This window comes from Rhinolophus ferrumequinum, chromosome 22, assembly GCF_004115265.2.
Source record: "Rhinolophus ferrumequinum isolate MPI-CBG mRhiFer1 chromosome 22, mRhiFer1_v1.p, whole genome shotgun sequence".
In the NCBI taxonomy this organism is placed as follows: Eukaryota; Metazoa; Chordata; class Mammalia; order Chiroptera; family Rhinolophidae; genus Rhinolophus; species Rhinolophus ferrumequinum.
Window position 1 is genome coordinate 8583449 of NC_046305.1, and position 14837 is coordinate 8598285.

General features: G+C 37.2%; 1 protein-coding gene across 1 annotated transcript in view; it reads right to left on the minus strand.

The window, feature by feature from the left end:
- The window catches only part of SLC9C2 (solute carrier family 9 member C2 (putative)), a 57646-nt gene that overhangs the window by 19233 nt on the left and 23576 nt on the right, over positions 1–14837 (minus strand). The window contains exons 13-19 of the mRNA XM_033092684.1: positions 13015–13112; positions 11925–12044; positions 10589–10787; positions 9705–9893; positions 6951–7100; positions 2713–2764; positions 539–687 (exon numbers count right to left, since the gene is read on the minus strand). Coding sequence (XP_032948575.1) covers positions 539–687; positions 2713–2764; positions 6951–7100; positions 9705–9893; positions 10589–10787; positions 11925–12044; positions 13015–13112 — 957 coding nt within the window. The remainder of the gene's footprint in view (positions 1–538; positions 688–2712; positions 2765–6950; positions 7101–9704; positions 9894–10588; positions 10788–11924; positions 12045–13014; positions 13113–14837) is intronic.

Here is a 14837-nt window from a genome sequence, read left to right on the forward strand (position 1 = left end):
ACACTGGTCCCCTCCCTACCATGTTAACATTATCTGACTCCCACCTCCCTTGACACAGCTGTTGGGACCGGGCAGAATATCCTACGAGTCGATAGAGAAGCAAAAAAAAAAAAAAAAAAACCTAGTGAGTTTGTAGAGAGAGCCAAAAGAAGATGGCACAGAAGGCAAGCCTGATAGGAACTGGAGAATCTGGAAAAAATCTGGGTCCTTGTTCAAGTGTCCCCCGCCCCCCAGGCCTGGCCACATGGTCTGGGGACCATGGGTTCTGTAAGGTACTCTGTGCCCATATGATAAATCCCCCAACCCCATTTCTCTGCGAAATCTAGACCAGGCAAGTTTCTGTTATGAACCAAGAATGGAGTTTTGACATGGAGGCCACCAGGTAGCACTGACAAAGGCTATAGGCAAACTGGACTTGACACTGAGGTTAATCACTCATTGTCCCATCTTCTCCATTCATGATACTCTGCCACAGTAACAGCGCAGGCTGAGGGGCCAGGCTGGGGGAATCGAGCAATACGGGAAATTGCTTTGTTACCTTATTCATCTCGATGCCCTCATGGTTCTCAATAATGCCTCTTGACCAAAGGAAGGTGAGGTTTTTCAGAGCTTTAGCAATCACGTTCCGGATTGCCTGCTTGGTCTTCAAGGCAATGAGAACATTGCGACCCTCATGCTCGATGAGTCCTGAACAGACAAAGCTATCAGCAAGCAAACAACGCAACAACCACAACGATAACAAATATTTGTATAATACTTTGTAATTGCCAAAGCAGTTACGCAATATCCTTTTGTTTCTGTTTCATCCGGAACTTGTGAGGCCAGTAGGACCAGTTCTTTTTATCTCCATCTTATGAATGAGAAAAGTCAAAACTGGCTTCCCCCACCAGCTCGGGGAGAGTCACTCTCTGCCATATTTCCATGCCATTCCTACCTAGTGTCTCCATTACAGAACTCATTACCCAGCAGTATCATTTTTACTTGTCTCATCGTCCATATGATACAATTTTTGTTGCGTAGATGAAGAAATGACTTAATGAAAGAGCCCCTGGACTTTGGCTGGTGGGTCTGAGATCAAATCCCATATTTTTTCCTCCTTCATGAATATGAGAGATCACGGATGGGACTGGGAGTCAAGGCTAAAACTGCATCTGCTTCATCTTTGTAATCCCACCACGGAGTACAGTGCCTTGCATCCGGAAGGGATTCAGTCTTTTTTTTTTTTTTTTTTTTAACTGAAATGAGATGACCAGTACAACGCAGGTGGCCATAATCAAGAGCATAGACTGTAGTGTCAGACACACCTGGCCTTGAGATCTGTCTGGCTCACCACTTACTGGCCATACGACCTCAGGCGAGTTCAACTTTCGAAACTTCAGCTTCCTCATCTATAAATGAAGGTGATAATAGTATACGTCTCATCGAGGAATTATAAGCATTAAGTGAGATAACGTACAGAAAGCTGTTAACACAGTTCCTGACATAATCAGTATTCAGTATTCAGGTGCAGTAACCACATGGGAACAGGCACTCCCTTTTACAGGGCTGAATCTTCCATACTAATCTGAGGTCATGTAAGCCAGCAGCTCCTAAGGCCCTAATCTTTAAAAGCACCGAAATAAAAATCTGCCTGTATGTGAATGACAACAATGGATCCTGGGTTTTCTGAAACAGTACCAAAATATTCTGACCAATTGTCTCCAAAGTTAAAATTTCATTCATTAGACCATGTTCTTTCTATTTTGATTTGGAAAGTATGATCCTCATAAATCCATGTGGCATCTTATAATGTGATTATGAATGCAAAGTGGCTTTTCTTCGTTTTGTTTATAATGATTTCCATTTGATTAAGGGTCCACAATACGCCAGGCTCTCTACCGGACACTTTTCACACACTGAAAGCTTGGCCCACAACCGCCTCAGGAGGCAATCAGACCCAAGAAGCTTTGTATAAAACCCTAGGGCTCGTGCAGTGTGCTCAAACTCAAGCAGAGTGACTACAGATGCTCAAGAAATGACATCCCTTTGCAAACAAAGTAAAACAAAACAAAGCAAAACGAAAAGTATCCTTTGGGAATCTTCGCGTGTCTTTTTCTTACAGCCTTAAGGAATGTGATCCTGCCACTTTAATGCACTTTCCACACTCATTCTTTTCTCTGTGATCCCACAGAAATAATAGAACTTTCTGCAGTTATCTACTGATTTGCTCATATCCTCCTCAAGGCTTGTGCCTACCTATCCGGTTACATGTATTCAATACAATTCTTGTTGGGTAAGTAAATGAATGGATGAATAATTGAATGAAAGCATGAACTTGTCTTCACATGTGGTTAAATTATGATATGGTGGGTCTTAGAGCAAATTAAGCCTGAAACATCCGTAGAGGCAAAAATGACAAAACTGAAACTGTCCTAACTTCGGGCACAGCATGAGAAGGCAGGGTTCTTTGGGAAAGACAATCATGCTGGGAAAAAGAGAAGGCAGCAGAAGAGGAAGACCAAATAAATATGAGATGGATTGACTCCATAAAAAAAGTCCTAGGCATGAGTCCAGACGAGCTGAGCAGGGCTGCTGAGGATGGGACATTGTAGATGTCACTTATTCATAGGGTCACCAGGAGTTGAAGCTGACTCAACAGCACGTAACACACACACACACACACACACACACACACGGTGTGACTTCAGGAAACCAGATACTCCAGTGACCTACCTAGTTCTTTGACAGCATCTCGTTTGTTGATTTCCAAGATTTTATATAATTTCTGTGAGAAGTTAAGAAAAACAGTTAATTACACGAAGTGCATTTCTGTCTTTGAAATCTGAGGGAAAAATAAGAACAGTAGTAGAAATTTCACTTCATTTATGATTTGGGAAGATATTTGGTTCAATTCTCCCCTCTGTGTCCATTGTGCTGTGTTCCCCAGGCTCTTACTCATATTACAATGAATGTTGTACAGTCAGTGGCTCACATAACAACTATGCTAGGACTTCTCAGAAAACACTGTGTGCGCTCCACTGCGCACCAGGGACAATTCTCATAGACGGTGTCAGTTAGTTCACGTTTCCTACTGATAACTCCTGACACAACTGAAGACACAGCTCCATTTCAGGCTCTTCATGGGGCTTATTGTCTAGTTTTGAGTCTTTCAGGAGCCAACAGCCCTGGGACCAAATAATGACAGTTCCCTAGGACTGTTAGATACAGGGGATTGAAATTCTGCACCCATGTAATGGCGTAGCATAGTGCTATGTACAGGGAACAACAGGTTTGTTATCTACAGTTTAAGTGGTTTTTGGTTTAGAAAAATCGTATGTAATAAATCCCTCATTTTGAGCATCAGAGCTCATTTATTAAATTATTTCTTCTCACTCGATAACATTGAATCAATATCGGGAAGGTGTCAGATGATTAGACTGCACACAGCACCCACATACCGTGGTCCAATCCTGCTTGCCTAGCTGCATAGATAGCAGCTAAGCTCCTTCGTACCAAACCGGACCAATAGCAAACTCTGTAAAACTGCACAAGAGAGCGTAGGAACTAACTTCTGCCTACGAAGGGAATAGTATAATCGTGAAAGCCTGGACATATACGTGACTTGTCTAAAGATGAGCTGCCACCAGCCAGTTTCGTGAACCATGTCACTTTCAGAATAAACACAAGTTTGATATCTAAATACATTTCAAAAAGCCATTTAAATCTTTACTGAAGTCTCTTCTAAAAAGGTCAAAGGGGAATATGTTTCGTTTCTTACACTTCGAGACAACTGCCCCCAAATCTCTATGCTGGCTCCTAAACTTCTCAAAACACATTCTTAATTGCTGGCTCTTGTTTTTCTTTTCTTCCTGTTTCTGAAATCTTTTCTCCTCTAAATAGCTCGATGTTCTTTCTAATATAGATCAATCTAGAATTTCCATAGTTGTTTTAATTTCCTTCTCCAATATTCAAAGCAAATCAGCAGGATAGAATTCTCTTGCACATTAATATTTGACCCAATGATCAACACTTCTTTGATACATCTAGATAACATTTCTCTAGCCTATCTTCAAAGATATCATGAAAGGTGTCAGATAGCTTCCTAAAATTCAGCTATACTCTTCCTAGAGTGGTCCCTGATTATAAGAGAAAATCTTAAATGCTAAAGACATTTAACAATATATCTTTTTATGTCTTTTAGAAATTAAGAGATTCAGATAGGTATCTTCACAGCTTCTTTATCTTTCCTGAATTTAATAAGGAAAGAGCCTCCCTTTTTTGGCTGAGGGCCCCAGGTAACTAACAGTCATCTTAAGATTAGGCATCACAAACAGAAAGTATAAATAGCCTCTAGCCCACCCGACTTTATGACACAATCATTAGATCGCTAGCTTTAGTAAACTAGGATGTAAATTTATTGTCATATTAAAAATCAGGAGTCGCACATGGGCTGAGAAAATACCCTTCAGCTATGATACTGTTCAATTTAGACCCTCATCTGCACATATGAAAATATAACCAAAAATCACCACACATGGGGCAGAAAAAACAGAAGGAAAGACAAGAACCAAATGCAACAAATAGAAGAATGAACCTGAAGAAAGCATAATTAATACAAGAAACACACATTTTTTAAATAAATATATTCAAGAGAATATCACATCAAAAAAAAAGTTGCTATGAAAAAGAAAAGAAGCAATCACAGTTCAAAAAAATCACAAGTGTCGAAAAAAGAAAATTTAATAGATGGGTTGAATAGCAGAATGGACACAGCTAAAGACCGGATTAGTGACTTGGAAAATCAAGTTAAGAGGTTCTCATTGCAAAGAAGAAATAGTTGAAAGTTATGACAAAAAATTGAAATAGACTGAATCCAGAAAATCAAAAATCTGTTTAAAATGGTTCCAAAAGACGAAAAGAGAAACAACAGAGGAGAGGAAATAATCAAGGAAGTAATGGAAGAAGATGGCAATCTTCAGTAAAAGGCACCACCGAGGGCTGCATGAGATAAATTTATTTTTTAATCAAACCTAGACACATCCTGGTGAAATTTCAGAACTCCAAGGATAAAGAGAAAACCCTAAAAACCTCTAAAGAGAGAGGGAGAAAAGTCACGTACAAAAGCAAAAATAAAATCAGACGTATCAACAATGCCGGAGACAGAGGGGTGATGCATTTAAGAAAATGGTTTTGGAACGTCGACCTATTAATTATGAGAGCAAAATAGATTTCTGTACATATTCAGTCCATACATGCTATGGGAAAAAATGACTATGGACATAATCCAGCATAATATAAAGGAAAGTGAAAGGAGGCTCACACAGAACTCCAGAAAGAGTGGCTGAGGAATAAAACCTAAAGGAAGAAAAAGATGGTTTAAAAAAAAAAAAATTAATCCATTTGACTGTTTCATTTAGCAGCGTCTCTTTCAAGAAGTGAATGTTTAATGACATGGGAACACACTTCCTTTGTTATGGATTGAATCAAATGATAGGTTCTACAGCGAAGAATATTTATAAAATCATAACACAGTACAAGTTGTGTTTTTGTTTTCCGTGTATAGAGTCATCTACTGAAAAGAATGAAGATACTTATACGTACAGAATAGAAGGTACATGTTATAAACCTTTTCACTGTAAAAATAATAACTCCAAAAATTTAAGATGGAGAGGAAAAGAAAAGGGGAAAGGAGAGGAATGTTCTCATCTCCTTATACTTCACGGCAGGGAGTACATAAAGGCTGTTTAGAAATAACAAACCGAGAAGTAAATCCACATGCATATTATTTAAATTAAGAGGAATTTAACACAGGATTGGTGACTATAAGGCTGTCTCTGGGAAGGAGTACAGTGGAGGGTTATTATATTATTTTCAAGTTGTAAAATTTGTGATTATTTTCTACCAAATTTTCTCCCCCCATACATATACTGTATATACCAGGGGTGCCAAAAAAAAGTTCACATTTTAAGAGATGTTATCTATGTCTTACTTTTCAAAGTTGTATTGAAGTACAATAGCAATGTGTAACGTGACGTTAGCCCAAAAGATGGCGGTAATCAAATGAATGCTAACGTCATTTGTTGTATTACAATTTTAATAGTTTTTTCCTTTCTTAAAATGTGTATACTTTTTGTGGCACCCTCTGTAGATGGAGTCACAGACCTTACCCTTAAGGCCATGCAGATCCATTGAATGCTCTTAAGCAGAAAAAAAGCAGAAAATCACGCATGAAACTTAAAATAGCCCTTTAAGGACCATTCCTCTGCTAAATTGCAGAGCAGTCTGGAGTGGACAGCCTGGCATGAGACAACCTGGTTAGCAAGTGACTCATTCCACCTCTCGAGATCCTCAGGTGCGTATGTGCTCCCTCCCATTGGGTCCTTACTGCCTTCTGCCTGGAAATGAGGAGAGTCTTGAACGATGAAAAGTGAATAAATGAATACCACTACTCATCCTCCCTCAGTGCCAGCATTGCAAGTTTTCACTGCCAAACCTTTGTTCTCTTTCCCTCTCTTCCTCTCCACTTCAGACCTCCCATTTCTTTGAGGCCTTGTTCGAATTGAAGGCCCGCTGGAATCATGCCTTTTTCAAGGGCCCCACCTTTAGAGAGTGTTACCCAGACAGATGAACTCCCTTCTCTGTACTCAGAAAACAAAATAGTAGATTTTCTTCTATGAAGTTCATAAATGAGATTGATAATTAGCAGCTGAAATGTAAAGAGCATGGATCGTTCTCGGCAGCACCTCGTATAACATAATAAACAATCGACTCCCCTTCACCTGCTATCAGGTTGGCGCAAAAGTAGCTGCAGTTTAAAAGGTTAAAAATAATTGCAAAAACCGCAATTACTTTTGCACCAACCTAATATAATTTATCTATTGGGCCAAAAACATGCAGAAACAGTCTTAAAAGAAATGAATACACCAAAGTGATTTTTCTTCCCCTAAATGACTCGTGCTTATCTCTCTCACCTGATAGATTGACTCTCGGCTCGAAATCTGTTGTATTAAAAATGCGGTATCCTCTTGACTTTTGATATAGCCTTTTGTAATACTGTACATCAAGCTGAGGCGCTTTTTGATCTGCACTTCGACAGTTTTTATCAGTAACGGTATTATTAACTGGAATAATGGAGAGGGGAAAAAATGAAAATTTGATGAGGAAAAGCACACCATCTAAGGCAGAGTTCTCAAAGTGTTGTCTCTGTACCAGCAATGGCGTCACTGAGAGGCTTGTCAGAAGCACAAACTCTGGGGCCCCACTCCAGACCTGCTGAACAAGGAACTGTGGGGGTGGGGCCTGGAATCGGTGTTTTAACAAGTCCTCCAGGTGATTCTATGTGCATTCAAGTTTGAGAGCCACTCTCTAAAAACATGAAAGCTCAACAGCTGTTAGGGGAAGTTTCTGCCACTGCCTTTCCCCCCATTCTCCATACCCCAGATTTTAGGACACCAGAGTGGTTGTCCCATAGCCTGGGTGACAGTTACAAACCAAATAAATCATCTCTGTGCGCCTCAGTTTCTTCACTTGTAAGATAAGAAACTTAGGGTATCTAAGATCCTTCTGAGCTCAAAGTTTCTTGAACCCTACGCTGAGGCAGAAGAGTGCAGTGACTGAAGAGAATGGGATTTTAAATACAAATCTTCCTGAGTTCAAATACCAACCCTCCTATTCATTATCTCTGTGACCCTGAACCAGTGACTGAGGACTCAGTGACCTCACGTGTCAAACGAGGACATGAATACCCACTAAGTACCAGAATCGCAGAGGACCTGCTCCTCACGCACGAGCAGTGCCGTCAGCCACAGAGACAGAGTCACGTCAGAGCACGGGGCAGATGGTGAGGGTCCAGGTGACAAGGGAGGACAACGTGAGCAGGAGAAGGTCACAGCAAAGGAATTACAAGAGCAGAGAAAGGGGAGGTGGTGGTGTTGCTGTGTTGTTGCTGTTTTGGTTGTAAACTTTGGGCAGAGGGAGAGATATTAAGGATTTTTACAAGTTTTATTCCATGATGCACTGACACCCTCCTTGAGCTGAATCCTAAGGGAATCTAAATTAAAAATCTCCAATACTTTTCCAAGCTTTCCAAAGCACCTAATTTGATATACTAGTGACATCTATTTCAGAGGGCTATTATAGTGATTTAATTAGATAACATATTAGGTTGGTGCAAAAGTAATTGCGGTTTTTGCAATTATTTTTAACCTTTTAAACTACAATTACTTTTGCACCAACCTAATACTATGATCCTGGAATATAGTAAGTGCTCAATAAACTAAGCTAATCATGACTATATTACTTATATTCATTAATTATATTAATCCCGTAAATAACTTCATTGAGATTTATCAGAGTGTGCTGGACAGAAGTGGCAACCAGTTCACACTCTAAATCGAGTTGACTTCCACAATACACCTTTAAATCTTTCTTTCACTCAGAGAGACTTTTCACAAAGTACTACTTCTCAAATAATCATTTTCCATTCATCTGCATAAGATCTCTTTGCAAAACCTAATTACTTAAGGAAGCTTCTACCTTCCATTTTAAGACCTAGCTTCACACTACTCATTTCTGATTTCTAGAGTAGTGAGTATTATGGCGGAGTTACACCTTCAGAGAGCACATAGCTCTATTCTCAGCTCATCAGGCAAAAATGATAAATAATCAAAATTATCCCTTAAGCTGGCTTTGTATATACAACTCTGTACAGTAGCTCTAAATTTCTTATGAACACTAGAGTTTGGTAACATTAACATAGAATTAAGAAAGGAACAAAAAAAAAAAGACCATCTACAAGCACAAGTCTGGGCCTTTAAACAATTCTGCCTTTAAGATAACTATTCCATTTCTTGGAGAATAGGGACTAGATAGAGGATTCTACTGTGTACCTTTTACCATCAGGTTTACAGCAACTTTTAAAAAATATTTAGCTTCTATAACTTCAATACATACTAAGATTTATTTGATGTAATAAGAATTAAATGACTTGGGGAAAAAAAATGGAGTGGCAAGAGAAATCATCTAAAGCTCCCAAGTTTAAAAGCTTATATAATCCAACTCCTTTGGAAAGAGAAAGGAGGCTTAAGAGCGGAGACTGAAAATCTGAAAATCTACCTTCAGAGTCAAAACCAGAGCCATGGAAAGAAGAAACAGTCATTGTGAAGGCTGCAGTAAAATTAAATTCCATAGGGAATATGTTATGTGAGTGTGGACCGTAGAGAAAATATTTTCATGCTACCACACATTAAGGCTTTATGAGCACATTTTACTAAAACTTGGAGAACTTGTTTCTGGGTTACCCTGCAACCACACTTTCCATTCATTCACTCAACAACTCTTTATTAGGTACTTACTATATGCGATGGCACCATTCTAGAGTTGTAGGTTATATCAGTGATGAAAACAAAGATCCCTACCTTAGTGAGAGTACAGGGGGACACACAGTAAGAAGGTGATAATGCTATGGGGGAAAATGAAACTTAAGCAGGTGGAGAAGGATCGAGAAGATGGAATGGGAAGCTGGGCGTATGGAGGATGGGTTGCCATTCTACACAAGGTGAGTCAAGCACCTTGTAGAGAGAGTATTCCAGTAGAGAAACAGCTCTTTCCCTCATTCCTTTCCAAACAGTGAGGTTTCTTAACACATTTAACCAACAGTGTAGGAAAAAACAAAACAAAACAAAACAAAAAACAACAACAATATTTTAAAATGTGAAATTTCATACCTTGATGAGAGGAATAAACCTAATTATTCTTAAATATCCTATTACTACTGTAATCTGAATAAGAACCAAGTTTTCCGGTCTCAATTTGACAAAATATATACAAAAGACATCAACAATTCCAATGAGCATGATAAAAAATTCCACAGTATTCCAATGTTGGCAAAAATAACTCTTTTTCAAAATTATTATCTGTTTAGAAAACAAATGAAACATATGTCATTTCATAGCACCGATACAATGATGTGGCGGGAAAGAATCTTAAAAATTAAGTTAAATCCTCAACTACAAATGAGTTATATTCCAAAAGTTGAGTTTTAAGGTATTAATTGGGAATTCCAAAAAATTCTTTTTAATATCCAACATCAAAACTCATAATCTGATTCAAAATATATAATTAATAATGAAGCTGGAATGCCAAAACCTAGCCATGGAAAATAGCAGTAAACAGGTTTATTGCTATACTATTAATAATAATTATAGAATGAAAACAATAATGCTGATAAATCATCTTTGAAGTACAAAGTAGTTCTCCTATTATGATGAGGACCTAGCAAAGTAATTTGCTTTTATTCACTTACTCATTTTTTGGCATCATTACAGAGAGTATTTGTGGGACACACCAAGTCTGGATTTTCAGGTTTCTTAACCTGATCTTTTGAGACTCTCCATTTTTATGATGATACTTATCTGATGTCCAAGACCGTGACTATTATACTGATTTCATTATTGAACCCAGAAAATTCAAAAATTACTAACTTCTAGGATTCTATCAACTGTTAGAGGAAATGGTTTTTGTATCAAGTCACTTCAAAAATATGACAAAAATAAATTCACAATATCTGAATTGTTCTTTTTATAGGATACATTTCTATTTTAAACAGTACCTTCAATGCTGACTGTAATACACATAAAGTAACAAAATAGGAGTTTACTAACATCAGTGACAACACATTTAATTTTCTTGCTATTGGCCACAGATGAAGTATCATAGGATAAATGTACAGGAATGATATAATATGTCCCGTGTATTCAAATTCTTCTGAAAGTACAATGTGATATGCAAATACGAGAAATTTATTTTTCCTAAAAAAGGAGAGATCAAAGAAAATGTCAGATCACTTTAAAAGTATAACAATTAAGATGTGAAGTTCAACATGTGCTTAAACAAATCAGTCACATTAATTTGAAGAAAATATAAATAATATAAAACAGTAGATAAGCAAAAATCTAAAACATACTTTCTATATATAAAAATCATAATGGAGAAAGATAAAAATATGGGTCTTATTAATCTATATCAGAGATGGGGAGAATTTTTAAATTGAAGCAATAATACATAGGAAACAGTGCAAAGATTCGTACACTGAAAGCAAAAAACAAATTTAGAGGAAAACATCAGCATTGTTTAAAATTAAAAACAGGAAAAAAATATTCTATAATTATTATGACGTATCTTTGAAATTTTTTCAATCCATCAAAAGTAGAGCCTAACGAAAAGAGGCTATCCCTAGGGTTTTATTTTTTTATATATTTCTTTTTAAACTTAATAAATGGAAGAAAGTAAAAAATTATCAAAACTTGTGAAAGGTATGTTATCCCCCACTTAAAATCGGTAGTTTCAATGCTCCCAGTATCTTCTCATTTTGACATACTCTATTAGTAGAAAAACCTTGTCTTCCTGCTCTCAGAAGCATGCAAGTGCAGAACTTATATAACAAAGAACATACCCAAGTGAAATAAAATCTGTATCTTGTGATACTTTGGAAGGTAGGTTATAGGTATTATTAATGCCATGTTATGTTTTTCCTAATTACAAACATCTACAGAACCACCCTATGGCACAGATGAAATTAAGCTGAAAGCTGGATCTAATCCATGAGTTTGGTATTTCTCACCCTGCCCGGTGTTATACCCAGGAGAATATCAGAATCTATAGGCTGTCCCGTGTGTAATATGACCCTAAGACATGGCAATGAAAACTTAAAGAATCCAGATATGACATCCTCGTCTCCTTCCTTCCCACTCTCTAATATAGATGTCAATGAAGTTGCTGAAACCGAATGGCAAGAAAGGAGCACACACTCTGCTCCTTTGGCACTCAATCAGTAACAGTGACCGTAATATTAGTTTGCTCTTACTAAGGATAATCAAGGTAATCCACTCTATGTAGAAAAGGTCGTATTTTCAAATATACTGTTATTAAAGGTTCACCAGACTTACCACGGTAGAATAGAAAATGACTTAACTTTATGATATTCCATGAAAGTTAACATGTCTTTAAAGTGCATAAGCCAACTTCTAGCTTTTACATAAGTAAAAACATCATAGATACTCATGAATCTAACGGAGAAAAATATAGATATATGTTATAATAAAAAGCAAGTGCTATAGTTTGGGGTAATATACAATAGAAATTTATGCTAAATATAAGTGTAATGTGGGTGTATTAAACATGCTTAGTCATGAGCCTCCGTATCCATCCACCTACCCACTCATGCTCATGGTACAGGAACATTTTCAGCAGGAGACTCCTGCTGCCTCTATTCCTGGAACCCTTCCTGACCTGAGGTAGAACATAACTGAAGTTTCTCCAGACGAATTCTTTCAGGTTTGGAATCAAGCTTCCCTTTGTCGTGCCTTGCCTAGCCCAAGCCTCTCCAAAGCCCTGAAGGCCTTATGCTTCCTAAACTTTGTGTAGGAACTCGATCTCCCAGATAGATTACCAGGCTGCTGAAACGTGAACTGTCACCCAGGCAGGATCTCTCATCCTTGCTGCCCCATCATCCATTATCCAATGTTTGCCAGGACTGTGACTAGATATCAATGAATCTCTGAAATACGGAGCTTTTCCCACCCGACTGAACTGCATCTACCAACACCATCAGGTGGGCCAATCACTCCAGAGCCTGCTGCACCCCAGGGAGCAGTCTAATCTAACGGCAGGCTCCAGGCTTCCCCACCGCCCCTACCCAGGAATTTAGTGAATATGAAATAAAGACAAAATAATTATAACAGTAATTGAAATTATATGGGTTTTCTTTCATGGCTCCCCTAGTCTCTTATCTAATTATACTGTAATCAGAACTTCCTCCAGAATCTCCTAATGTCACCAAGGTTATAAACCTTTGGGGAAAAAAATGTAAACAAGTTAAATAGGAAGTAGATGGATGGATGGATGAACGGATGGGTAGATGAAGATAGACAAGATAAAAAGATTGATCAATCTGGACATTTAACTTTCAGTGCATCCATTCCTTATCACATACCCATTCAATTTTGGAAATATCAATCAAAGATATATTATACTTACTTTCTTTGGATGGGGCAATAGCTTTTGGTCGCACCAATTAATATCCGAGCTGCCTCTACACCAAGGATTCCATCTTTACACTGTTTTTCAAAGCTACTCTAAACATATAATTTTAAATAAAAATTACAAAGAACCAAAACATATATGAAATGAACTTTGGTTGACTATTATTATTGAAGTTAATATATGAAAATATACTTTTACCCAAAATAATGCTATAGCACGCAATAAATTTTACTCAGTTTAAGTATTTACTCAGTATTTTTTGCAAAGTACTGTCCTGAAAGTTTTAAAAGATACAAAGGCTCCTTCAGGAAATTCAGCTTCAGGAAATTCAATATCTATACGACTCAAAGAGTTTACTTTAGTAATATAAATAGCATGTCAGCCTCAAAATGAACTACCAGGAAAGAAAAGTAAATGTGTCCTTTTTAAAAACTTTTTTCTAGGTTTATTGAGGTATAGTTGACATATAACATTGCATAAGTTTTAGGTGTACAACATGATGATTTGATATACATATATTTTGTAAAATAATTACCGCAATAATGTTAGAAACACATGCATCACCTCACATAATTACAGTTTTTGTGTGTGTGCTGAGAATATTTAAGATTCACTCTCTTGTAACGTCCAAGTATGTAACACAATATTGTTAAAGCTAGTCACTATACTATATATTAGACCCCCCAGAACTAATTCACTTTATAACTGAAAGTTTCCACTTTGACCAACATCTACCCACTATAGTGACCTTCTTTGTCTCTTGTGACCAATTTTGACTTCAAGCCTGCTTTATTTGATATAAATATAGGCACTCCTGCTCTCTTTTGGTTACCATTACACAGCTTATCTTTCTCCAGTCCATCACTTTTCAGCCTACATGTGTTCTTAAAGCTTAAGTGAGTCTCTTACAAGCAGCATATAGTTGGATCTTGTTTTTTTTTTATCCATTCAGGCACTTTGTCTTTTGATTGGAGGATTTAGCCCATTTACATTTAAAGTAATGCTTGGTAGATAAGGACTTACTATTGCCATTTTGTTTTATGCTTTTTAGTTCCTTTGTTCCTTTCTTCTCTTGCCATCTTCCTTTGTTATTTTTGTAGTGGCATACTTTAATTCCTTTATCTTTTATGTATCTACTATATGTTTTTCTTATGTAAGCCATGAGGCTTACATAAAACATCTTACAGATATAACTAGACAGTATTCTTGTGTCAACCGAACCTCTGCCCCAAAATAAATCACGAGCAAAGTCTCACCTCTTAGGTGCCACTGATATTAAAATTAGAAGATAAAGTTACCTCCTGGGATTACTTCCTTCCTCACATGCTGACCATGTACTTTATAAATGTACACATTGTTTATAAAGTACTCATTGTGGAAGCCGCTAATCTTCCCCAAGGCTAGGCTCCAGAACATTCCCCAAATCACCTTTCCCACATTTTATTGGTCAAAACAATTCACAAGAACAGCCCAAAGTCATGGGGGAGGAGGAATACAGACACCACATCTTAATAGGAGGCTGTACAAAGAATTTGTGACTATATTTTACTGCTCTGGATAAGAGCCTTTCAAACTCTGAGAATATTTTAAATTAACTATAGAAACATTTAAAAGAATCAAAACATAATATTAATATTTTTTTATTAAGAAGAAATGTGTTCTTTAACAGAAAAAGATGAAAGAAGAAGGAATTTATAGATTAAAAGACACTTAAATGACATATCCATTAATTGCAATGTGGTAACTTTATTGGATTAAACTGTTAAGATACGTGTTGATCACATTTATGAGACAACTAGAAATTTGATCATTGACTC